Raw genomic sequence first — 26,607 nt, 5'->3', positions numbered from 1 at the left:
AGTAATATTAAAAAAACCTCCTCAAAATCCCAAAAATTAGGGAAAATTGACTTTCTTCTAAATTCAAAAAACCTTTTCGTCATTTTCTTCTAAATTCGAAAATTAAAATCCCAAAATTCTCAATAAATCTAAGGAAAAGAAACCCAAATTCTATAATCTTCTTTCTTCAATAAAAAAGCTTCATACTTCATCTTCATACCTTTTTTTTTTAAATCAAGAAGCCTATATTTGTTTTTACCTATTTCTTCTCTGTATTATGATTTCTTATCCCTTTACATGAAATTTTTTAGGGTTCTTCAACCAATTTTGAGTTCCCTAATTTTGTTACTAAATTGCTTATCAAGGAATTGCACAATTATGACTTCTATTTTTACTATCACTATTCTTTTTGTTCTTCCATACGCATTTGCCGTATGGTTACACTACTAAAAAAACAAAAATTAGTGAGGGAAAACATGAAATCTCTCTCTAATTCCGTCACTAAATTTTGCGACCAAGGAATTTGTGAGGAATTTTATGTTTTCCGTCACAAATTTCCCTCCCTAATTTTGCTTTTCCTAGTAGTGTTACAAAGTTGTGCCTGAATGAGATTTGAATTTTGTGGTTGGTTTAGATTGTATATGGACGAGGAAAAATGGTTTGGTGTTAAACAAAAGTAGCATAGATGCTACTGATTCATTTTGTACAATTATGGAACTAATCCACCGAGAGTATATATTGTGGCATAGCAGCAGCAATTCAGACCCTACTTGTGTCCACCGAGAGTTGGATTTAAATTAGGGGAATTGACTTTTGAGTTTAGAAGATTTTTTTTTTAAAACCAAAACGGTAACTAGCAAAGTGCTAGCGTACCAAAATATATTAATAAAAAGATGAAAGAGCTACAAGAAAGGAAGGGGACAATAAAACCAAAACCTCCCTAAAAGTAAAGAAATCTGTATTCACTCATTCCTAGCTTGTTTCTAGCAAGAGGAGTCTTGATACAATCTGGAGCATGTAACCAGACCATGAGATGGTTTATGGTTGAACCAAAGCTAGCTAAAATATCCGCACAAACATTTCCCTCTCGGAACACATGTGTGGCCATAAAATTCATGGAGGCCGTAATGTTCATGTAATACTCCCATCTGTTTCTGACTTTCCAAGGAACAAGATTTTTATTCCTGATAGCTTGAATGACAAGTGCCGAGTCACATTCCAGCCAAAGATTGTTCCAGTTATGCTGTTTTGCTATTTCTATTGCTCTCATGGCACCTGATAACTCAGCATAGTACGCATCTCCATTACCAGTAAATTCCGCAAAACAAATAAGAAAGTTTGAGCTAGTGTCTCTGAAAACACCTCCGCAAGATGAGACAAGATTGGTAGAGGAGCCATCTGTGTTGCATTTTACCCAAGTGGAAGGAGGTGGCAACCAAATGACCTCAATAATCCTAGGGGCTTTAGGTGGGTGCAATGTTACATTGAACTTTTTTAAGATAACAAAATTGGAAATGCTAGAAGATGCTACAGCCGTAGAAAGATTCCCACAAAGAGCCGTGCTAGACAAAACACTTGATAAGGATGATTTCCAAGGGATTTTTTTATCATTGAATCTCATTTGATTTCTGGCATACCAATTAGAGTTAATAATGTTGATCATGGTGGCGGTGATTACAACCTTACATTGGGGATTCCAAGAGTTATTGCAAATTGACCATATATCTTGTAGGGATTGGAAATGAAGGGTTTTGTTCAAAAGAGAGGCAAACCAACACCACAAATTCACAACATATAGACATTCGAAAAAAAGATGAAATGATGTTTCAGAGTGATTACCACATAAAGAGCACATGGAAGGAAGATGACATCCTCTAGTCGAGTGGTTTTCATCAGTAGGAATTTTTCCTAGCATTAATCTCCATACAAGCAGTGACTTTGAGGGTGGGAAGTCTTTTGACCATACTGCTTTCGTCCAAGGGAGCTTGGGGAAGTGATTCTTTTTAAATTCAAAAGCATCCTTCAACGTGAGAACTCCAGAGGCAATGTGTTTCCAGATCAGCATGTCTTCTTGATGATGTTGAGGAATAATTACTTTGGAGACAGTCAATCCTAGATTAGGGAGCAGCCGAGTCACATCTTCAGGGATGCACCAGCGAAAGTGTTGTATATAATTGCAAAGCTTTCTTGGAAAATCACTTATTTGATGAGAGTGAAGATTGAGAGAATGAGTTAGAGGCGCTCCACACCAATCATCTAACCAGAAATTTATTGTTTCACCATTTCCTACAATCCAGCTAGAGTTCTCCTTGATCACAGAGTATTCCTGCTTTATTCCACTCCAAATAGAGGAGAAGATGTGATGTCTAATACAGGTTGAAGTTCTCAAAACTCTACTTCTTCGTAAGTGCCCCCATTGCTCCTTAGATCGCAAAAGATCCCAACACATGTTGAGATTTGTTGCTTCATTTAATTTGATCAGAGACCCGATCCCTAGACCACCTTCATCTAGATCTGCGCACACCTTCTTCCAAGCTACTGTGACAAGCTTCCTTTTGTTAATGTCTCCACTCCATATAAAATACTTGATCCATTTCTCTATTTCTCTGAGTAAGCTTATTGGCCAAGAGTAAACAGTCATAGTATGAATTAGCATTGACTGCACCACAGACTTTACTAGTTGCACCCTTCCAGCAATGGATAATAATGAAGCCTTCCATGCAGCTAATTTGACCTTGATTCTATCAGCTATAGGTTGAAAATAAGAAGCTTTAGACCTACCCTTGAAGATTGAAGCACCTAAATAAGTGAATGGAAGGGACCTGACCGAAAAACCAAGTAATTGCACCATGTTTTCCAATCTCATATCTGAAATACCCCCAACATGTATAGATGATTTTCTATTATTGATGATTTGGCCAGAACAAGCAGCATATTTAACAAACAAGTCTTTAAGATGCTCAAGAGAAGATGTATTTCCTTTACAATATAACATTAGGTCGTCAGCATAAAAGCAATGTGAAGGAACAAGAACTTGTCTAGCTGCTGACATTTGCTTTACCTTGCCATCTTCAACAAGCTTACTGATCCCCCTACTCAAAACTTCTTCAGCTATACAAAAGAGTAGCGGGGACACTGGATCTCCCTGTCTCACGCCTCTATTACAAGAGAAATAACCATTCTGGGCCCCATTGATTGATATAGAAATCCTTGCAGAATGAAGAATAGATCTGATCTAACCATTGAATTTTTCATGAAAACCAAACTGTTTCAGCACATTAAGTAAGAAGTCCCAATTTAGAGTGTCAAATGCCTTTGAAACATCAATTTTCAAAGCCAAATTACCACCAAAAGTTTTCTTGTCTAAGATATTGATAACTTCAGATGCCAAAGCAATGCAATCTTTTATGTTTCTACCTTTAACAAATCCCCTTTGCTCTTTGGAAATAATAAATGGAAGAGTTTCAGCAAGTCTGTCAGCAATTAACTTCGAAATTATTTTGAATTTAAAATTTGCTAGAGCAATTGGTCTATAATCCTCTATCTTGTCAGCATTATCAACTTTTGGAATTAGAATGAGGGAGTTTGCATTATAATCTGGTAGTAACCAACCTGACCGAAAAAATTGCACCACTGCATTGTATACATTGTAACACGCTGTTTTCCCAACGTAAAAGTTTCAAAACATTTATTAGAGTAATTCACATAAACGGAATGTCACACTTCTTTTCTTAAAATCATAAACGGAATAATTAACTAATTATCCTTCAAAATTCAATAACATAATTTTTAATACTTCGCAGCGGAATTTATTCAAACATCTTAAATAACTTTGGCACGAAGGCCTCATCAAAACATCTCATAAAAATCCAATTAACAATTTAGTCATGTAAATTCATAAACATTACGTAAGGAATAGAAAAGCATGCAACAAAGTTCTCATCCTGTTACGTATCAGAGCACCTAAGACACACGTGAGAGATAGTCCACTCACGACAGCAATTTAACAGCAACTTAAACTCGATCACCTGCAAGTTACTCATACGAAGAGCAACATTTCCAAGCAGAAGGGGTGAGATTTCACAAACAATAATATCAAACATATAATTCATTAATTATATTTAACAACATAAATAACTTCATATATTAGTAATAATAATCCTTCATGTAATAATTCTTAATAACTCAACCAACTTCTGTTTATCATTAACTTCATATTCATCACACTATAAACATCTTCATATAGCACATAATAACCAAATCATAACCAACATAGATCATCACATCATAAAAATCATCTTTAACACAGAACATAATCATCACTTTATGATAATAATCAATCACAACATAATCATCACTTAATTATAATAATCATATATAATACAACATAATCATCATCTCATCATAATATAATAACACATATTCATCATCTTATAATAATAATAACAACACATAAACAACAATGATTAATAAATATTAATACTTCACTTAGTTCTTTATTAATAACTCATTGACAAATGACAACTCAACGACAACGACAACGCAACTTCTACAACTTATCAACTTGACAATCTTGACAACTCGACAACTTGACTATGCAACTTAGACCTCTTATATGCATGTGGTACCAATACGGAGCATCAAGCCCCTATCGCTATTTGAGTATTATTATACTTCCGGAGCATCAAGCCCCAATCTCTATTTGAGTATTATTATACTTCCGGAGCATCAAGCCCCAATCGCTATTTGAGTATTATTATACTTCCGGAGCATCAAGCCCCAATCGCTGAATGTTAATGCATGGACACGACCTCTTAAACATCTTAATTCAACAACCTCTTAAATAGTCCAATAATTTGGAACATCATCATCAACATCTTAATTAACTTAGACAGACTCATCCAGCTTAGTTAAATAACAACAGCAACACAGCAATATACAAAAACAACATGACATAATAATATCAAATGCAAGTCAACAACGTCTCAATTATTCACATATAATTCAAGTAATGCATATATAATTATATCACAATATAACAACATCAAATGGTAATCAACATCTTAAAACATCATATATACATATAACACTTCATCAATCATGAACAATATCGTATTCACAAACATATACATACATATATTAATTCATCAATCATATTCAATTATTCACTGTGACCTACGTGCAGTAATTTGATCATAACTCAAGTTCTATAAATCATTTTGAAGTCAAACCAACGGAATTAGAAAGCTAACATCCATACCTACAACTTTCGTGTTTACACCTAAGACCAATTCTGTACCAATCAATACCAGTTTTCATTTCAAATTCGGACAAAGTTGTGCTGAAATTCATAAAAATTCACTGTGACCTACGTGCAGTAATTTGACCATAACTCAAGTTCTATAAATCGTTTTGACATCAGACCAATGGTATTAGAAAGCTAACATCCATACCTACAACTTCCATGTTTTCAACTAAGACCAGTTCTCTACCAATCAATACCAGTTTTCATTTCAAATTCCGACAAAGTTGTGCTGAAATTCATAAAAATTCACTGTGACCTACGTGCAGTAATTTGACCATAACTCAAGTTCTATAAATCGTTTTGACATCAGACCAATGGCATTAGAAAGCTAACATCCATACCTACAACGTTTGTGTTTACACCTAAGACCAGTTCTCTACCAATCGATACCAATTTTCATTTCAAATTAGGACAAAGTTGTGCTGAAATTCATAAAAATTCACTGTGACCTACGTGCAGTAATTTGACCATAACTCAAGTTCTATAAATCGTTTTGACGTCAGACTACGGAATTAGAAAGCTAACATCCATACCTACAACTTTCGTGTTATCACCAAAGACCAATTCTGTACCAATCAATACCAGTTTTCATTTCAAATTCAGACAAAGTTGTGCTGAAATTCATAAAAATTCATTGTGACCTACGTGCAGTAATTTGACCATAACTCAAGTTCTATAAATCGTTTTGACGTCAGACCAACGGAATTAGAAAGCTAACATCCATACCTACAACTTTCGTGTTATCACCAAAGACCAATTCTGTACCAATCAATACCAGTTTTCATTTCAAATTCGGGGCAGAGATGAAAAGAAAAATCAGAAAAAGCAACCTATATTATTCAACTTCACTTTCATTCAAAATCATCACAATCATCACTCTTAACCCTAATTCTCAAATTCTCAAAAACTAAACTTACAACATGTTAAATACAATTTTCAGAATCATAGACTCAAGATTATTGAATGTTAGTCCCACCCTTACCTTAGGTTAATCGATCGAACTCTACAAGATTGCTCATCTTCTCACAAGATTCTTCTTTTCTGACTTCTCTCTTCTCTTGGTTTCTCACTTTCTCCCTTTTTCTCTCAAAAGCAGTTTGCACGTAATCCTTATTTTCTAATTCTAACTCTCCCCTTTTATATAAATCCTTAACCTACTTATTTTCTCTTAATTCCAAATATGCCCTACAAGTCTCAATATTCTATTCTAATATATATATATATATATATATATATATATATATATATATATATATATATATATAATATAAAATATTTCTATATTTCTATAACATATATATTTCTACACCAAATAACATATATATTATACTAATAAATATCAACATATAACTTAACAATATATCACTCATCTAATTTCTAAAAAAGCCCCCACAACTTAATCTTATTTTATTTTCAAATCATATTCCATTAAATAATAAAATAATCCACTTAATAAATCACATAATCATATAAATATATCATAAACTTATTAAAACAATCAAATAATTCAAAGAGGCGTTACATACATCATCTTGAACAATATCCCAGTAAAGTTGAAAGAAGCATGCTCCAAAACCATCTGAACCTGGGGCTCCATCTTTATTAAGAGAGAATACATCATTTTTTACCTCATCTTTAGATGGAATCATTATTAAGAGGTTATTTGTTGTTTCATCCACCAGAGTTGGAATTACATCCTCCACAAGCAAGTTATCCTGCAAAACAGCGTTAGAAGAAGAAAACAAATTTTTATAATAAGTCACAGCATGTTCCGCAATAATTCGAGGGTCGTTTATGATTTCATCCCCAATAGTAAGAGATGATATCATTTTTGTTTTGTTTTTGATTTTTGTCACTCTATGGAAATAGCTTGAATTTCTATCACTTTCCAAATGCCACCTAACTCTCGCTTTTTCTTGCCATAAAACCTCTTGAATATGTAGGGCTTGATCATAGGAGGTTTGTGCCTGTTTCTCATCATGCATTAACTGATCGGAATGACCATTTAGATTGATTTGTTCTTGAATGACAGAGAGCTTTTTCTCAGCATCATCAACTGTTTGGTGAACATTACCAAAAACATTCTTGATCCACACTTTGAGTTTATTCTTCAAACACTTAAGCTTAGAGCTTAATATGAACATGGGACACCCTGTGATCCTTTCACTCCAGGAGTTTAATATAATATTTTTACAATCATCATGAAGAGACCACATTTTTTGGAATTTGAAGCTTGAGACAAAAATGTTATTGTCGGTTTTGAAGTCTAACAAAATAGGGTAATGGTTGGAGCAAGAATTGGTAAGGGTTGAACAGGAAATAGATGTGCAAAGGTCAAGCCAAGACTGATTACAAACGCTTCTATCGAGCCTTCTCTTAGTGTGTCTTCTACCACTTCTCTTATTTTCCCAAGTATATGTTGCACCCCTTGTTGGAATATGGATAAGGTCATTGTCATTGGTCCAGTTTAAAAAATCTAACATTGGAGGTTTGGCTAGGGATAGGAAACCATTATGTTCGTGAGCCCCAAGAATGGTGTTAAAATCACCAATAAAGCAACAAGGGCCATTATGGTTAGTTTGCAAGGATGAAAGTTTGTGCCAAAGTTCTTTGCGTTTCAAGTTACTTGTGGAGGCATAAACGGCAGTAAGGTAAAAAATGGTATTGTTAAGATTACACGAGAATGTTACTTGTTGGTCGTCTACATCAATGATAACAAGAAAAAGGTGAGTGGAACAAATACACCAAAGGTTTGGTATATTATTATTTCTGCAGTTTACAAATAACAACTTTAAACCTAATCTAAGCAACCAAGTAGGAGGGAATTTATCATAAAGCATCCACGGTTCAGCAATGAAAACAAAGTCAGGGTTGTGAAGTTTTATTAACCTTTTGAGAGCCAATCTAGAGGGGGAATTGGCTATTCCCCTTATATTCCAGTATAGTGCTTTCATTTGAAAGGTTTAGATTTACCAGTGTTGCTTCTAGTGCCGTAAACACTTTTTGGAGGTGCCTTCTTCTTCAAATTCTTCTTAGTAACCACCTGAAACTCATGCTTGTTGTGTGGATTCTCCAGTGCATCCCCTGATTCTATATCTTTCAAGAGTCTCTTTTCAGCTTCTTCATCCGCTGCTATATTGGCCCATGACTGGTCAAGTAATGCCTTGTTCCTTTTTTCTAACTCAGCAAGATCATGATGTCCACCTTCTTGTTCGTTGTCAGTGCTGTGTAAATCATCTACAGAGTTCTGCGTTGCCTCAACAAATTCAGATTCTTGTGAGCTTTCTTCTTCCTCTATGTTTATGTTCTTCATCTGCCCTTTCTTGTTTTCTATTTCCAGCTCAAGTTGTCTGTCCTCTTTTCTCATAGCCATTGTTACTGGATCAGTTTCAGTTTCTAAATTAAGTGCTTGGAAACGGTTTTCTTGAGTGATACCTGCATCTTTTGTTGTTGTATTGTTTGCTGCCTGCAATGGTGTGCTATTTTGTGCAGCTTCATCTTGAGTTATCTCATCATCCACTTCAATCGGTTCATTAGACTTGCTCCCCTGTTTGTTCTTTCCATCAGTAACTTGCACATACTTCATAGGAGCCTGTTTCTTTGCAAAATTATTTGCAACAGTTTCACTGTTACCATCAGTTTTATGCAAATTCCTACAAACATTACATGGTGCCCCAACTTCTTGCAGTAGCCACAAAACTCAGGAATGTTCTCGTAATCCAACTCCACAAAGAAAGCGTAACCTTTCCTCTCGACCAACAATTTATACCTCAGCTCTTGTGTTACATCCATGTCCACTAAGACCCTTGCAAACTGGCCAAAGGTCCTCTCCATCATAGGTTTTGTTGATGCCGCATCAGTGCAAATAGGAGTGCCTGCACTGTTTGCAATAGCGAAAAGAATTCTTGGCCTCCAATATTCTTGCGGTAACCCATATATTCTCACCCACACTTGAGCAGCAGAAGTGTATTGATTGCTAGGGCTAAAATCCCTTTGCCACGCGAAAAGTTTCAAGACACCAGGGTCAAGGTTCCATGAGGCAATGAACCTTACCCTTTTCAAATCCTCCAAATTAAAAAAAAATAAACTCGTAATAGCCCTTACCAAGGGAGGAGATGCCCCAGTTGCTGAGACCTTTCCACATGATTGAAAGTTTAGAAGAAAATGAAGATGAAGATAATGTTGAGATTCATATTATTTGGAGGTGTATTTGAGTGATTATTATTTCTTTTGTTTAAGGATGAAGATGATGAAGATATGAAGATGGTGATGATGTTCATTGTAACACCCACTTTAGATTAATTAATTATTTAATCGAGTCTAGACGAGTTATATTATATTTATATAATATATGTGTGATTTATGTGATTTATGATGATTTATGACGATTTAGATGATTTGGATGATTTTAGATGAGTTATGTGTTGTGACGATTTTTATGAGGTTATGAGACTTATTTTGTTGTTTAATAAAATAAGATTTGAAAATAAATAAAATATATTGTTGTTTAATATTTATGAGGTTATGAGACTTTGTACGTACGATCAAACTTTGGAAAAAGGAGGAAAAAGCCTTAGAAGGGAGAAGTCAGAGAGAGAGCTGCGATTTCTTCAATTAAGGTAAGGGTGAGACTAACTCTGCAATTTTATTAATCGTGTAATCCATCCGGTTGTAATTAGTAAGAAATAGGATTGAATTGGAGAAGTCGAGAATTAGGTCAAATTAATAGAATTGATGATTAAACGGTGAAAATTGGTTAGATTGATGTAGAAACTGTTCTTTGACCTTAGATTATGAATATGATGAATTCTGGAATCGAATTTAGGCTTTTAACCATGTGAGATGTTGGATTTTCGTGAAAAACTGCATTCTGCCCGAGCCTATATTCATCGCTCGCCCTCGCGAACGATGATCCTCGCCTCGCGAGTGATGAAGTTCATCGCTCGCCATGCGAGCCATTTGTAACGCCCCAATTTTATTTATTTATTATTTGTTGATTTAAAGTCTTTTTATATATGATTTTATATTATTATGTGGATTAAGTGGTGTGTAGCTATTTATTAAGTATTGTTATTTTATTATTTATTAGAATAAGTCTTGAAAATAGAAATAAGATTAAGTTGTGGGGCTGTTTTGAGGATTTAGAGAATTTAGTGGATAAAGTGGAAATAAGATAAAATAGATGGAAAGAGAGAAATAGGAGAAACTTTAGAATTATTTTCACCTACAACCAGTTTTAGGGAAAAAGGGAGAACAAGAGGAGAGAAGAACCAAGAGAGAACTGCAGATCGATTTTCTTAAGGTAAGGGGGTTGGATACTTATTCTCGAATCACTTTTCTTTTTGATCTAGCTTACGTTTAAATGTTGAATTGATGAATTGCTGATTTTGTTTGGTGAATTTTATGCCGTTAATTTATGTGCAAATTTGGGTATGTGATTATTTGTGTTCTTGGTTTTTGTTTGTATTGTTGTTTATTATGTCGTGATATTCAATTCTCTCCTAGTGTGTTTTGGATTGTTGCGTGTCACTGTTTGTTCAAGGTTGCTATGTGAACGATGGATGTTGTCTTTGATTGCCGTTTAGCCATATTCACTAGTTAGATTAACGAAGACTTTGAGATATGAAATTGGGATTATGTGACCACTGATCGATATAAGGGGCGTTAATTGTTAAAAAGTGCCTATTATATGTTGATTTCAAATACACTCTTGTGCTGTTTCCAATTCCACGTTTTCTTTTTAATTCATGTGATGATGAATCATGACTTCATGGTTGTGGAGTTTATGTGGCTCGAAATCATGGTTATAATATTTTAATTGAAAAGCAACTAAAAAGAACCTTGTCATGTGAAGTTTTATTTTTTTTGTAATATGATGAGTCTGTTTCAGAGTCAATTTGGTAGTTATCTTATAGTGCTTTTTGTATCTTTAGAAGTACAAGCTAAAGTTGTGATTCTCTTAATTACAAGTTGGATTTTGAGAATTTCTTCTGCTGTCCAAGTTGCTATTATTTTCCCTACTTTTTACTTGGTTCATTGCTATTCCAATTACTGCTTTTCATTCAAAGTATGGTGTATCAGGAACCTTTTCATATACATAGGCATCAAATAATTGCTTCTGTTTTGGCTAAAAGAGTGTACCATATTTTCATAGTGATTTTATAGGCATGATAGTATTATGTTGAAAATTATTCTACTAGTTTTAAATGTGTTTGAGCTAATAATCTTTGGACGATGAATTGAATTGGAATCTTAGGTTGTTGTTTATAAGAGGTGGTGTACTCTTAGGTTGTTGTTTATAAGAGGTGGTGTACTCTTAGGTTGTCGTCTTATAAGAGGTGGTGTACTCTTACGTTGTCGTTTATAAGAGTGGTGTACTCTTAGGTTGCCGTCTTACAAGAGGTGGTGTACTCTTACGTTGTTGTTTATAAGAGTGGTGTACTCTTAGGTTGCCGTCTTACAAGAGGTGGTGTACTCTTACGTTGTTGTTTATAAGAGTGGTGTACTCTTAGGTTGCCGTCTTACAAGAGGTGGTGTACTCTTACGTTGTTGTTTATAAGAGGTGGTGTACTCTTAGGTTGTCGTCTTACAAGAGGTGGTGTACTCTTACGTTGTCGTTTATAAGAGGTGGTGTACTTCTTACAAGAGGTGGTGTACTCTTACGTTGTTGTTTATAAGAGGTGGTGTACTCTCACGTAGCTGTATTGTCAGGTAGACGTTGTCGTCGTTGAATCGTTGAAGTTGTTGTTGATGACAAACCATGGAATAATGATGAATATGTTGTTGCTTTGTTATGTTTATGTTATTATAAGATGATGATTTATGTTGTTGATTATATTATTATTAATTGATGATATTTATGTTGTTATATATAAATGTTGAATTATATGTTTAATATTATTGTTTTGTGAAATCTCACCCCTTCTGCTTGGAAATGTTGCTCTTCGTATGAGTAACTTGCAGGTGATCAAGATTAAGTAGTGGGTGTTGCTGTCGTGAGTGGCTATCCCTCACTGAGTCTTTAGGTTGCTCTGATACGTAACGGGATGGGATCTTTTGTGGTTATTTTATGTTCCTTACGTATTTGATTATGATATTAATTAATTAAGTTGTTTAACTGAATTTATGAGACGTTTTGATGAGGCCTATGTGCCAAGACTTATTTATGTTGACGAATTTAATCCGCTGCAATGTTTTGGAATTTTGATTTATGTTGAAGGATAATTAGTTAATTATCTTATTTATGATTTTATGAAGGTATCATTCTGTTTATGTGGAAAACTCTGATTATTTAAATAAAATTTTTACGTTGGGAAAACGGGGTGTTACACCATTTCCCTTCGCCTCGCGAGTTACAAGTCGTAGCTCCCCACAGCGAACAACCTTACTCGCCATAGCGAGCATGACCAGAGAGCATGTTGAATTCTGTAATTTTGACTTTTGAGTTGAACCTTAGATGCTTTTGAGTGCCTAAAGATGTTTATTAAAGATTAAATGATAACTTAGAATGAGATTGAACCTGGTTTAGCTTAGAACAACCTTAGTTGGAATTCTGGCTTGTACTCGCCATGGCGAGCAGATGCTCTCGCCTCGCGAGCACTTCCAGGACTGATTGCAAGTTAGGATGTTGCGATCTGTGTCGCATGAATTGATTAGGGATGGACCCTTAGGTAGTATTGTGACCTATATAAGATGGTAACTGCAATCTGTGAAGCTATTATGAACTGTTAAGTTGATTATAATGTGATTTAATGATTAATTTCATTACTTGAGATGTTAATGAATGAATGATTGAGTTGATGCTTGCTTTTATTTGATATCCCTATATGATGTCATAATGTTGTTGTGAACTGCCTATGCTGCTATTGTTATTTAACCAAGTTGCATGAGTCATTGTAAGATGAATAAGATGATGTTGAACTCCAAATTATTGGATGTATATGAGATGATGATTAAGATGTTTTAAGAGATTGAGTCCATGCATTAGCATACATTTGTTGGGGGCTCATGCCCTGGAGCTTTGTACTCACCACGATGGAGCATTAGCTCAAAATAACGATGGGGGCTCATGCCCTGAAAGTATATTAATACTAAAATAATGTTGGGGGCTCATGCCCTGAATTGGTACCACATGCATATAAGAGGTCTAAGTTGCATAGCCGCATAGTCGAGTCAATGATGAATGATGCTATGATGTTATGAGATGTTTATGTTGAAGATTTATGATGCTAATTATGATTGTTGAATTATATTGATTAATATTATTATTTTGTGAATTCTCACCCCTTCTGCTTGGAAATGTTGCTCTTCGTATGAGTAACTTGCAGGTGATCGAGCGTAGGTTGCTGTTGTGCTGTCGTGAGTGGCCTTGCCTCACTGAGTCCTAGGTTGCTCTGATACGTAACAGGATGGGGTTTATGATATGCATGCTTCATTTTCTTTACGTGTTCATTTATGATGTTTTATGATGTTTAACTGAATTTATTGAGATATTACGATGGGACCTGCGTGCCAAGACAATTTATGATTTTTGAATTAACTCCGCTGCGATGATTGAGATATTTTGTTGGAAGTTAAATTGTTATTTAACTGTTTTTAGATTATGTGAAATGTGATATCCCGTTTTGTGGTGTTTACTCTGATTTATGTTAAGAAATTTTTATGTTGGGAAAACGGGGTGTTACAATTGGTATCAGAGCAGGTCGGTCCGTCCGGCCAATTAGAAGAGTCGTGTCGAGTCGAGTCTTAGTAGTAATTGTATTACTATCTTATGTTGTTGTTACCTGTTGTGTAGAATCTCAGAATGGCTGGAAGGAACGATGCTGCTATTGCTGCTGCACTAGAAACTGTAGCACAAGCTATTGGACATCAGCCTAATGCTGGTGTGAATGCTGAGACGAGGATGCTTGAGACTTTCATGAGGAATCATCCTCCTACCTTCAAGGGGAGATATGATCCAGATGGAGCTCAGACGTGGCTTAAGGTGATTGAGAGAGTTTTCCGTGTGATGCAGTGCATCGAAGTTCAGAAGGTGTTTGGTACACATCATTTGGCTGAGGAAGCTGATGATTGGTGGGTTAGTCTTCTACCTACCCTAGAGCAAGATGGTTCTGTTGTGACATGAGCTGTGTTTAGGAGGGAGTTCCTAAGCAGATACTTTCCGAAAGATGTTCGCGGGAAGAAAGAAATTGAGTTCCTTGAGCTGAAGCAAGGAAACATGTCCGTAACTGAGTATGCTGCCAAGTTTGTGGAGTTGGCAAAGTTTTATCCGCATTACGCTGCTGAGACTGCTGAGTTCTCAAAGTGCATCAAGTTCGAGAATGGATTGCGGCCTGATATAAAGAGGGCAATTGGATACCAATAGATCCGAGTTTCCTCCGAGTTGGTGAACAGCTGTAGAATTTATGAGGAAGATACCAAGGCTCATTACAAGATGGTGAATGAGCGGAAGACTAAGGGCCAGCAGAGTCGCCCTAAGCCCTATAGTTCCCCTGCTGATAAGGGCAAACAGAGAATGGTCGATGATAGACGGCCAAGGAAGAAGGATGCTCCTGCTGCGATTGTCTGTTTTAATTGTGGTGAGAAAGGCCACAAGAGCAATGTTTGTCCAGAAGAGGTAAAAAGATGTTTCCGGTGTGGTAAGAAGGGTCATGCATTAACTGATTGCAAGCATAATGATATTGTGTTCTTCAATTGCAAAGAAGAGGGTCATATTGGTTCTCAGTGCAAGCAGCCTAAGAAGGCGCCGACTACAGGTAGGGTTTTTGCTTTGACTGGTACTCAGACCGAGAATGAGGATCGCTTGATCAAAGGTACTTGCTATATTAATAATACTCATTTAGTTGCTATTATTGATACTGGTGCTACGCATTGTTTTATTGCTTTCGATTGTGCTTCTACCTTGGGTCTTGATATGTCTGATATGAATGGAGAGATGGTTGTCGAAACTCCAGCTAAGGGTTCGGTGACTACTTCTCTCGTTTGTTTGAAATGTCCTTTGTCTATGTTTGGTCGTGATTTTGAGATGGATTTAGTTTGTCTACCTTTGAGCGGTATGGATGTGATTCTTGGTATGAATTGGTTAGAGTACAACCATGTTCATATCAATTGTTTTAGAAAGTCAGTGTATTTCTCTTCCGTCGAAGAGGAAAGTGGTGCAGAGTTCTTATCTACCAAGCAGCTGAAGCAACTGGAACGTGATGGTATTTTGATGTTTTCTTTGATGGCTTCTTTATCTATTGAGAATCAGGCAGTGATTGATAAGCTACAAGTGGTATGCGATTTTCCTAAAGTTTTTCCAGATGAAATTCCTGATGTGCCTCCAGAGAGAGAAGTTGAGTTTTCTATTGATCTTGTTCCTGGAACTAAGCCGGTGTCGATGGCACCTTATCGTATGTCTGCTTCCGAGTTAGCTGAGTTGAAGAAACAGTTAGAAGATTTGCTTGAGAAGAAGTTTGTTAGACCGAGTGTTTCACCTTGGAGAGCGCCGGTTTTGTTAGTAAAGAAGAAAGATGGTAGTATGAGATTATCAAGAAAGTAACTATCGTCAGTTGAACAAAGTAACTATCAAGAATAGGTATCCACTTCCGAGATTTGATGATTTGATGGATCAGTTAGTGGGTGCACGTGTTTTCAGCAAGATTGATTTGAGATCAGGTTATCACCAGATTAAAGTAAAAGATGAAGATATGCAGAAGACAGCTTTCAGAACGCGTTATGGTCACTATGAATACAAAGTTATGCCTTTCGGTGTTACGAATGCACCTGGAGTGTTTATGGAGTATATGAATCGCATCTTCCATGCATTTTTGGATCGGTTCGTGGTTGTTTTCATCGATGATATTTTAATTTACTCCAAAACTGAAGAAGAACATGTTGAGCATCTGAAGATTGTCTTGCAAGTGTTGAACGAGAAGAAACTTTATGCTAAATTATCTAAGTGTGAGTTCTGGTTGAAAGAAGTAAGTTTTCTTGGCCATGTTATTTTTGGTGATGGTATTGCTGTAGATCCCTCTAAAGTTGAAGCGGTATCGCAATGGGAGACTCCTAAGTCAGTTACAGAGATTAGAAGCTTTTTGGGTTTAGTTGGTTACTACAGAAGATTTATTGAAGGATTTTCTAAGTTAGCACTTCCGCTAACGCAGTTAACTTATAAAGGTAAAGCTTTTGTGTGGGATGTTCAATGCGAGAACAGTTTCAGTGAATTGAAGAAGCGGCTGACGACAGCTCCGGTTTTGTTTTTGCCGAAGTACGATGAACCTTTTGTGCTATACTGTGATGCGTCCAAGTTAGGTTTAGGAGGTGTACTTATGCAAGATGGTAAAGTGGTAGCTTATGCTTCAAGGCAGTTGAGAATTCATAAGAAGAATTACCCGACGCATGATTTAGAGTTGGCGGCTGTGGTCTTTGTATTGAAGATATGGAGACATTACTTGTATGGTTCGAGGTTTTAGGTGTTTAGTGATCACAAGAGCTTAAAGTATTTGTTCGATCAGAAAGAATTGAATATGAGACAGCGAAGGTGGCTTGAATTGTTGAAAGATTATGACTTTGGTTTGAATTATCATCAAGTTAAAGCTAATGTTGTGGTAGATGCCTTAAGTAGGAAGACATTGCATATGTCCGCTATGATGGTTAGAGAGTTCGAATTGCTTGAACAGTTTAGAGATATGAGCTTAGTTTATGAGTGGTCACCTCAGAGTGTGAAACTGGGAATGCTGAAGATCGATAGTAAATTTCTCAAGAGTATTAAAGAGGTACAGAAAGTTGATGTCAAGTTTGTAGACTTGTTGGTTGCTAGTAATCAGACTGAAGGGTGTGTTGAGATTCCGAGGCCAAATTTGTATTCATGATGATGAAGGGATGAAGAAAATGATTCTTGAAGAGAGTCATAGGAGTAGCTTGAGTATTCACCCGGGAGCTACGAAGATGTATCATGATCTAAAGAAGATATTCTGGTGGTCTGGATTGAAACACGATGTGGCATAGTTTGTGTATTCTTGTTTAGTTTGTCAGAAGTCGAAGATTGAACATCAGAAACCTGCTGGTATGATGGTATCTTTAGATGTGCCAGATAGTATATCCATGGATTTTGTGACGAGTTTGCCGAATACTCCTAGAGGGAATGACGCGATTTGGGTGATTGTTGATAGATTGACGAAGTCAGCTCATTTTCTACCGATTAATATTAGTTTTCCTGTTGCCCAATTGGCAGATATTTATATTAAGGAAATTGTGAAGCTGCATGGTGTTCCTTCGAGCATTGTATCAGATAGAGATCCAAGATTTACTTCTAGATTTTGGAAGAGTTTGCAAGAGGCTTTGGGTTCTAAGTTGAGATTGAGTTCGGCGTATCATACGCAGACAGATGGTCAGTCGGAAAGGACGATTCAGTCGCTAGAGGATTTGTTGAGAGTTTATGTTCTTGAGCAAGGTGGAACTTGGGATAGTCATTTTCCATTGATTGAGTTCACATACAATAAAAGTTATCATTCTAGTATTGGAATGACACCTTTTGAGGCTTTATATGGTCGGAGATGCAGAACTCCGTTGTGTTGGTTTGAGTCAGGAGAAAGAGTGGTCTTAGGACCAGAGATTGTTCAGCAGACTACTGAGAAAGTTAAGATGATTCAAGAGAAGATGAAAGTGTCGCAGAGTCGACAAAAGAGTTATCATGATAAGCGCAGGAAGGATCTAGAATTTCAAGAAGGAGACCATGTGTTTTTGAGAGTCACTCCTGTGACTAGTGTTGGACGTGCTTTGAAGTCAAAGAAGTTGACTCCGAGATTTATTGGTCCGTATCAGATATCGGAAAGAGTTGGAACGGTGGCGTATCGAGTGGGATTACCACCGCATCTTTCGAATTTGTATGATGTCTTCCATGTGTCGCAACTTTGGAAGTATGTTCCGGATCCATCTCATGTGATCCAGAGTGATGATGTGCAAGTTAGAGACAACCTTACGGTAGAGACTTTACCGGTGAGGATTGATGATCGGAAAGTGAAGACGTTGAGTGGCAAGGAAATACCCCTTGCGAGAGTCGTTTGGGACGGAGCGACTGGTGAAAGCTTGACGTGGGAGCTTGAGAGTAAGATGCTGGAGTCTTATCCAGAGTTGTTTGCATGAGGTAAATTTTCGAGGACGAAAATTTTATAAGTTGGGGGGAGTTGTAACGCCCACTTTTGATTAATTAATTATTTAATCGAGTCTAGACGAGTTATATTATATTTATATAATATATGTGCGATTTATGTGATTTATGATGATTTATGACGATTTAGATGATTTGGATGATTTTAGATGAGTTATGTGTTGTGACGATTTTTATGAGGTTATGAGACTTATTTTGTTGTTTAATAAACTAAGATTTGAAAATAAAATAAAATAGGAGGGAGAAAGTGAGATAAGATAAGATTTTATGAGGAGATATAAAAAGAGAAAAACCTAGTTTTAGGAAACACTTTGTACGTACGATCAAACTTTGGAAAAAGGAGGAAAAAGCCTTAGGAGGGAGAAGTCATAGAGAGAGCTGCGATTTCTTCAATTAAGGTAAGGGTGAGACTAACTCTTCAATTTTATTAATCGTGTAATCCATCCGGTTGTAATTAGCAAGAAATAGGATTGAATTGGAGAAGTCGAGAATTAGGTCAAATTAATAGAATTGATGATTAAACGGTGAAAATTGGTTAGATTGATGTAGAAACTGTTCTTTGACCTTAGATTATGAATAGGATTATTTCTGGAATCGAAATTAGGCTTTTAACCATGTGAGATGTTGGATTTTCGTGAAAAATTGCATTCTGCCCGAGACTATAATCATCGCTCGCCCTCGCGAACGATGATCCTCGCCTCGCGAGTGATGAAGTTCATCGCTCGCCACGTGAGCCATTTCCCTTCGCCTCGCGAGTTACAAGTCGTAGCTCGCCACAACGAACAACCTTACTCGCCATAGCGAGCATGACCAGAGAGCATGTTGAATTCTGTAATTTTAACTTTTGAGTTGAACCTTAGATGCTTTTGAGTGCCTAAAGATGTTTATTAAAGATTAAATTATAACTTAGAATGAGATTGAACCTGGATTAGCTTAGAACAACCTTAGTCGGAATTCTGGCTTGTACTCGCCATGGCGAGCAGATGCTCTCGCCTCGCGAGCACTTCTAGGACTGAATGCAAGTTAGGATGTTGTGATCTGTGTCGCATGAATTGATTAGGGATGGACCCTTAGGTAGTATTGTGACCTATATAAGATGTTAACTGCAATTTGTGAAGCTATTATGAACTGTTAAGTTGATTATAATGTGATTTAATGATTAATTTCATTACCTGAGATGTTAATGAATGAATGATTGAGTTGATGCTTGATTTTATTTGATATTCCTATATGATGTCATAATGTTGTTGTGAACTGCCTATGCTGCTATTGTTATTTAACCAAGTTGCATGAGTCATTGTAAGATGAATAAGATGATCTTGAACTCCAAATTATTGGATGTATATGAGATGATGATTAAGATGTTTTAAGAGATTGAGTCCATGCATTAGCATACATTTGTTGGGGCCTCATGCCCTGGAGCTTTGTACTCACCACGATGGAGCATTAGCTCAAAATAACGATGGCCTTGCCTCACTGAGTCCTAGGTTGCTCGGATACGTAACGGGATGGGGTTTATGATATGCATGCTTCATTTTCTTTACGTGTTCATTTATGATGTTTAACTGAATTTATTGAGATATTACGATGGGGCCTGCGTGCCAAGACAATTAATGATTTTTGAATTAACTCCGCTGCGATGATTGAGATATTTTGTTGGAAGTTAAATTGTTATTTAACTGTTTTTAGATTATGTGAAATGTGATATCCCGTTTTGTGGTGTTTACTCTGATTTATGTTAAGATATTTTTCTGTTGGGAAAACGGGGTGTTACATTCATAATCTTTCTGGGTTTTTTATTTTTAATAAAAAATAATCCAATGTGGCTTTCCAACTCAGCATTTTTTTATAAAAATGAAAAAAAAAAAAAAAAAAGGATTGATTTGTGCATGTTTTAAAAGATAAAAGACTTAAGTGTTGCAAATAATAAGATATAAGATCTTTGCTGTAATTTTGCCTTTTATTAATCAAAAAACTTATTAAAATAATATTTTCATTCAAATTTATAAGAACTACATCAATAAAAAACAATCAAGAAACGTATCTTGATCGCAAACTAATAGTTCCGATGTCATTCATGTTGATTAAGTTTCTAATGAGATAGTTTGTCAGATTAACTTACGGCGAAGATTTTGATTTTTGAAATTTCAGTTCCTCCTTCGTTCTTATTCCAATAACGTCATACTCAATGGTCCAATTGATTATATTTGATACGTTAGTCGGTTGGGTTCGTTTTGATCTTCAGAGTAATGTTCTTCCATGTTGACTAGGTTTCTAATGGGATATTTTGTCTGATCAATTACACCAAAGATTCTGATTTTTGAAATTCCAGTTACTGCTTCGTTCTTATTCTAATAAGGTCATATTCAACGGTCCGATTGATTATATTTGATATTGTTAGTCTGTTTTAATAATCGGAGTAACGTCCTTCCATGTTAACTAGGTTTTTAATGGGATAGTTTGTTAGATCAACTTACATAAAAAATTCCGATTTTCGAAATTCCAATTTCTGCTTCGTTCTTACTCCAATAAATTCATATTCAACTATCTGATTGATTATATTTGATATGGTTAGTCTATTTGGTCCGTTATGATCGTCGGAGTAATATCCTTCCATGTTGACTAGGTTTCAAATGAGATAGTTTATCAAATCGACTTACATTAAAGATTCCGTTTTTTCAAAATTCCAGTTCCAGCTTCGATTCTTGCTGTAGGAAGTTTCTAGAAAGATTTGTAATTTTTATTTGCACCTGGACATGTGCCTCCTTTGTTGGTCGACACGTGACGGTTTTTACTGGGCGAAAATTCATTATAGCCACTTCATCTGGCAATATTCAAAAAAATAAAAAATAAAAAGAAAGAAAGAAAAAGAAAATGGCAGGATTGGCAAGTTCTGTCTCGTCAGACAGCAAAAGTCAAATTATGGCATGATTGTCTAGAAGTGAGAAAGAGGAGAGATAAAGGAAGAGAGGGACATAAGATATTGATGAGTGACATGGGATGGAAGACAAAAATTATTTAAGTTTACTATTATTTTCTTTTTAAAAATAAAAATAAAATCGGAGATGGAAAAGAAGTGAGTGACTACATAGATGTAGACTCTATGGTTTAAACCATTTGCAAGCAAAAACAAGTCTAGAACATTTATTTAATCATGAAATAAAAAATAGTATTTTAATGGAATTTTGATTTTCTTAGCAATGTTGGTCCATGATACAATTAAGTGATACCACATGCACTAGTAGTTGCTTTATAGAATGTAGCCACGTACTCCCCTAAAAAGGTAGCCTTTTAGCACATTTAAACTTTTAAAAAAAATAAAACATATTTGAGAGAGAGTCATCTTCTTTCTGCATGATTTTCGAACAGGTTCTGATAACGATGAGCCAAAATATTGAATGCAAAATTGTGAAACATTAAAAACTGACTATTAAATGACGGATAAAAAAGTTTTTTCAAGAATAACTACATCTTAAAATTTGCAATTTTTTTTTATAAATAGAATCAATTTTACTTTTCTTTTTTGAAAATGATCTTATAATAAAGATTGGAAGGAGTAAACCAATTTTTTACTCGTCAACCAAATCGACCCACCCGTTAGCCCCGACAAATAATCATAGTTCGATTATGTCATATCCTACGGTCGGAATGATGTTTTTTTTATAATGTTAGTCGGTTGGATCCGTTTTGGTCGTCGAAGTAACTTTTTTCCATGTTTACTAGTTTTTTAATTGGATAGTTTGTCAAATCGACCTACATCGAAGATTCAGCTTTTCAAAATTTTAGTTCCTCCTTCGTTCTTATTCCAATAAGTTCATATTCAATGGCCCGATTGATTATATTTGATACCGTTAGTTGGTTGAATTTGTTTTGATCATCGGAGTAGTGTCCTTCCATATTGACTAGATTTTAAATGGGACAACTTGTTAGATCGACATACACCAAATATTTTGATTTTCAAAATTCCAGTACTTGCTTTGTTCTTATTCCATTATAGTTATATTCAACGGTTCGATTGATTATATTTGATATCGCTAGTCAGTTGGGTTCGTTTTGATTGTCGAGTAATTTCCTTCCATGTTGACTGGGTTTCTAATGGGATAGTATGTCAGATTGACTTACACCGGGGATTCCAATTTTTGAAATTTCAGTTGCTGCTTCGTTCTTATTCAGATCAGGTCATATTCAACGGTTTGATTGATTATATTTGACACTGTTAGTCGGTTGGATCTCATTTAATTGTCGGATTAATGACCTTCCATGTTGACTATGTTTCTAATGGGATAGTTCGTCAGATCGACTTACACCGAAGATTCCGATTTCCGAAATTTCAGTTCCTCATTTGTTCTTATTTAGATAAAGTCATATTTAACATATTGATTGATTATATTTGATATTGTTAGTCGGTTGGGTCAATTTGATCGTCGGAGTGATGTCCTTCCATGTTGACTAGGTTTCTAATAGGATAGTTTGTTAGATCAACTTACACCGAAGATTCCGATTTTCGAAAGTTCAGTTCCTGATTCGTTTGTATTTTTATAAGGTCATATTCAACGGTTTAATTGATTATATTTGATATCTTTAGTCGGTTGGGTCCGTTTTGATCGTCGAGTAACGTCCTTTCATGTTGTCTATGTTTCTAATGGGATAGTTTGTCAGATCGACTTACATCAAGATTTTGATTTTAGAAACCCACTTGGGTTGGCTTAATGGTATAGGCTTGGGATCTGGGAATGTGCTCCTCCTCAAGGTCTCAGGTTCGATTATCTCTGGTGCCAATTTGAGGGGGTTAGTTTAACTTCTTAAAAAGAAAACATTTTGATTTTAGAAATTCCAGTTCCCGCTTCATTCTTTCAAATAAGGTCATACTCGACAGTTTAATTGATTATCTTTGACACTATTAGTCGGTTGGGTCTGTTTTGATCGTCAGAGTAATGTCATTCAATCTTGACTAAGTTTCTAATGGGATAGTTCTTTATATCGACTTACACCATAGATTCCGATTTCCAAAATTTCATTTTCTCATTCGTTCTTATTCAGATAAGGTCATATTCAACGGTCTGATTGATTATATTTGATACTGTTAGTCGGTTGAGTTTGTTTTGATCGTCAAAGCGATGTTCTTCCATGTTGACTATGAGAGAGAAAGAGGTGAATGATGATTGATGAGTGTCATAATTACTTTGAGGTAGCAAATGCAAAAGAAAAAAATATGGTTGTGGAGAAAAGAGGCATAGAGAGAAGCTTATAGACATTCAACCGTAGAAATTCATCAATTTGCAGAACTTTAAGGTAGGAGGGTTATTCAATTTAAGGGTTGTATATTCATGTGGGTATCGAGGAGTCTTTAACCTCCGGTGTTTTCTTAAATTCTTTTGATGAATCCTTGTTAAAATCATGTTCTTTTATGTTGTTATAACTACTGATGAATCCTTGTTAAAATTGTGTTCTTTTATGTCGTTATAATTACTTTTGATGAATGCTTGTTAAAATCATGTTCTTTTATGTTGTTATAATTACTTTTTATGAATCATTGTTAAAATCATGTTGTTTTATATGGTTATAATAACTTTAGATGGATCGTTTTTAAATTAATTTTCCTTTGTGTTGTTGTAAATACTTTTGATGAATCTTTGTTAAACTCATGATCTTTTATGTGGTTGTAATTATTTTTTATGATTTTTTATTAAATTCATGTTTATGTAATTATATGTTTCATTTTAATTTTGAATTGGGATGTTTTCATGTTGAGTTCATGAATGAAATATGATGATGTTGTGTTTTCTAGTAGGTTTTCGACGCTATTCAAATTAGTAGGTTTTCGACGCTATTCCTACACGCCGTCTACCCATTCATAAGAATCAGGTAGGCGGTCAACCAAACACGACCACTAGGGTTAGTTCACAATTCATAAGTAAACATAATCAGATGAAGGTCAACGACATAATTAATTTTCAAATGATTAAACAACTCAACAATAATGATAATCATTAAGCATACAAGTATAATAATACACAAGTACATTTTCACATTTTCATATATTCATCAAATTTTACCAAGTATACAATCCACCCATGCAATTAATCACCAAGCACATAAGCAAGTATGACACTTGTTAAGTTATGCAATGCGCCTAGACACAACTCTATATGCATGTGGTACCGCCCATTGTCAAGGTCGTCACATCAAGATACAAATTTATCATAAACATCGCCTCGTGAATACAAAGTATTCTAAACATCACCTCTAAACACTTATGAATGCATGAACATATGACTCAACAATGCATATGTTCATACAATGAATCACCAACATAAGCACCAACATTTTCCATACATGCAATCACCACCAAAATCATCACCAATTAGCATGTAACAATACACCACCAAGAATAAATCACCAACACAAAAATCATCATCAACATTTAACACCTCAAAGAAACGATAAAGTTTCAAATTCGCGTTTGACCTAAAAGACAGATATCTATCATATTATGACATTCATCATATTAAAACCCAATCATCATCAATTCTATCACCTTCAATCATACTAACATGAATTCAAAGTTTATTACAAGTTATCCGATCATAAAGTATAAGTTTGACAAAGTTCGTCTATTTTAGCAAAACCTAGCATTTTCTGATTATTCTACCAAAATCAAAGTAATCAAGTTCAAACGTCTCAACCAAGTATATACACAATTCACATATGAGTGCAATAACATATACATATACGTCTCATAGGTCAATTATAATTAATTCCAAAATTCTCCTAAGTTCGTCTCATTTTACAATTTTCAAAAGTATTCCATTTTTCAAAGCAAGGCCAAGTTAAACCACTTTCAGATGTCTAATTATCCTTCAATTAGATAGGTTTAGGTGTTTGGAACTCATAGGGATGCTTAAAAGATCACGACAACACGAAAAATCGCGTTTCTGGACACCTGTATAGGCCGCACGGTCGTGCAGACCAAGTGCTAACCAGCCGCACGGTCCGTGCCTATCACACGAACAGTCATGCGCGACTGACAGTCCAGAAATCCGTTTTTTCCCTTCTCCACCGTTTCGCGCTAAAATTCAAACGATTAATCCGAATTTGATTCCGTTTTCGCCTACGCGTTCCTTACACTTAGTTCTTTCACATTCTACAGAAAAATTCATGTTTCCCCCATTCCAAAACAGCTTACTCAAAATCACTTAAACTAGCTTTTCATACAAAAACTTAAGTTTCTTCCTAAATTTTTTCACAACCAAAACTTATAACCAAACACAGATGTTCATCTAACTTAACTTAACACAACAACATCAACAATTGACCTAAAATCATCAAGAATCACAATTCACCATTTATGACTCATTTTCATTCAAAATTCATTAAGTCAACAACAACTTAACTATAACTTCACAATTAGCAATACCCAAGGTATACTTTATCATCAATAACATAACATCAATAAAAGCATAATCTCACAATTTCATCAACAATCAACAACAACAACTTCATCGTTATCCATTCAAGCAAAAATCATCAAAACAAGTTATCAACAACAACAACCATGAGTTTTAAGCACATAACACATCAATTTCATGAAGTTTATCATACCCTTAAATTTACATGAATTATGAGCACGAAATTCAACATAAAAATCACAAAATCCACAATTAACATAAAAGCACTTAAATCCCATAATTGAAAATAGTAGATTATAGCTTAAATGTGAAAAGGAAACCATCCCCCTTACCTCTAGCTTCCGAAATCTTAACTATGGTTTCACTTTAAATCCTCCAAGTCTCCAGTATCTTCCTCTCTTCAAGTTTTCCTTCTTTCTAACCCTTTCTTTATTCTTCTCCTCTTAAGATCTATTTTCTCTCTCTACCTCTCAAAATACTTTGTGGAGTGAATGAATGTAAAAACCTAATTTTCTCACAAGTGTTGTGTTTATATAATCACATCTCAAATGGGCTTGGTTTCTAATTGTCTTAATGAGCTTAACATTCTTAACGAATAAATACCGCTTCCAAATAATTACTCCAACTCACTAGTAATTTAATAAAAATAACTATTCTCACCAAAACACCAAACATAACCTTATAATAAAAAAGACTATTTTACCCTTGCTCACCAAATGACCAAAATACCCCTGAGTCTAAAATGACTAAAATACCCTCCTTAG

General features: G+C 35.3%; 1 protein-coding gene across 1 annotated transcript; it reads right to left on the bottom strand.

Moving 5' to 3' along the window:
• Window positions 1–919: 919 nt before the first annotated feature.
• Window positions 920–9,118, bottom strand: LOC112420112 (uncharacterized). Its single transcript, XM_039831953.1, has 5 exons — window positions 9,054–9,118; window positions 8,258–8,937; window positions 6,807–7,985; window positions 3,257–3,591; window positions 920–3,214 (listed from the first exon to the last, which is right to left on the bottom strand). Exons 1-5 carry the CDS (start codon window positions 9,116–9,118, stop codon window positions 920–922), a joined length of 4,554 nt encoding a protein of 1,517 aa, XP_039687887.1.
• Window positions 9,119–26,607: the final 17,489 nt, after the last annotated feature.

This window comes from Medicago truncatula, chromosome 3 (assembly GCF_003473485.1).
Source record: "Medicago truncatula cultivar Jemalong A17 chromosome 3, MtrunA17r5.0-ANR, whole genome shotgun sequence".
Taxonomy (NCBI): domain Eukaryota; kingdom Viridiplantae; phylum Streptophyta; class Magnoliopsida; order Fabales; family Fabaceae; genus Medicago; species Medicago truncatula.
The sequence above is the reverse complement of the archived record's forward strand: the minus strand, read 5'-3'. Positions and strand labels throughout refer to the sequence as shown.

Excerpts from the sequence above, each read along its gene's own strand:
- LOC112420112 (XM_039831953.1), bottom strand. The coding sequence starts at position 9,118 with ATGGAGAGGACCTTTGGCCAGTTTGCAAGGGTCTTAGTGGACATGGAT. Across the intron at positions 7,986-8,257 it reads CGGCACTAGAAGCAACACTG|ACGACCAACAAGTAACATTC; the intron begins GTAAATCTAAAC and ends TCATTGATGTAG. Across the intron at positions 3,215-3,256 it reads ATTGGGACTTCTTACTTAAT|ATCAGATCTATTCTTCATTC; the intron begins GTGCTGAAACAG and ends TTCAATGGTTAG.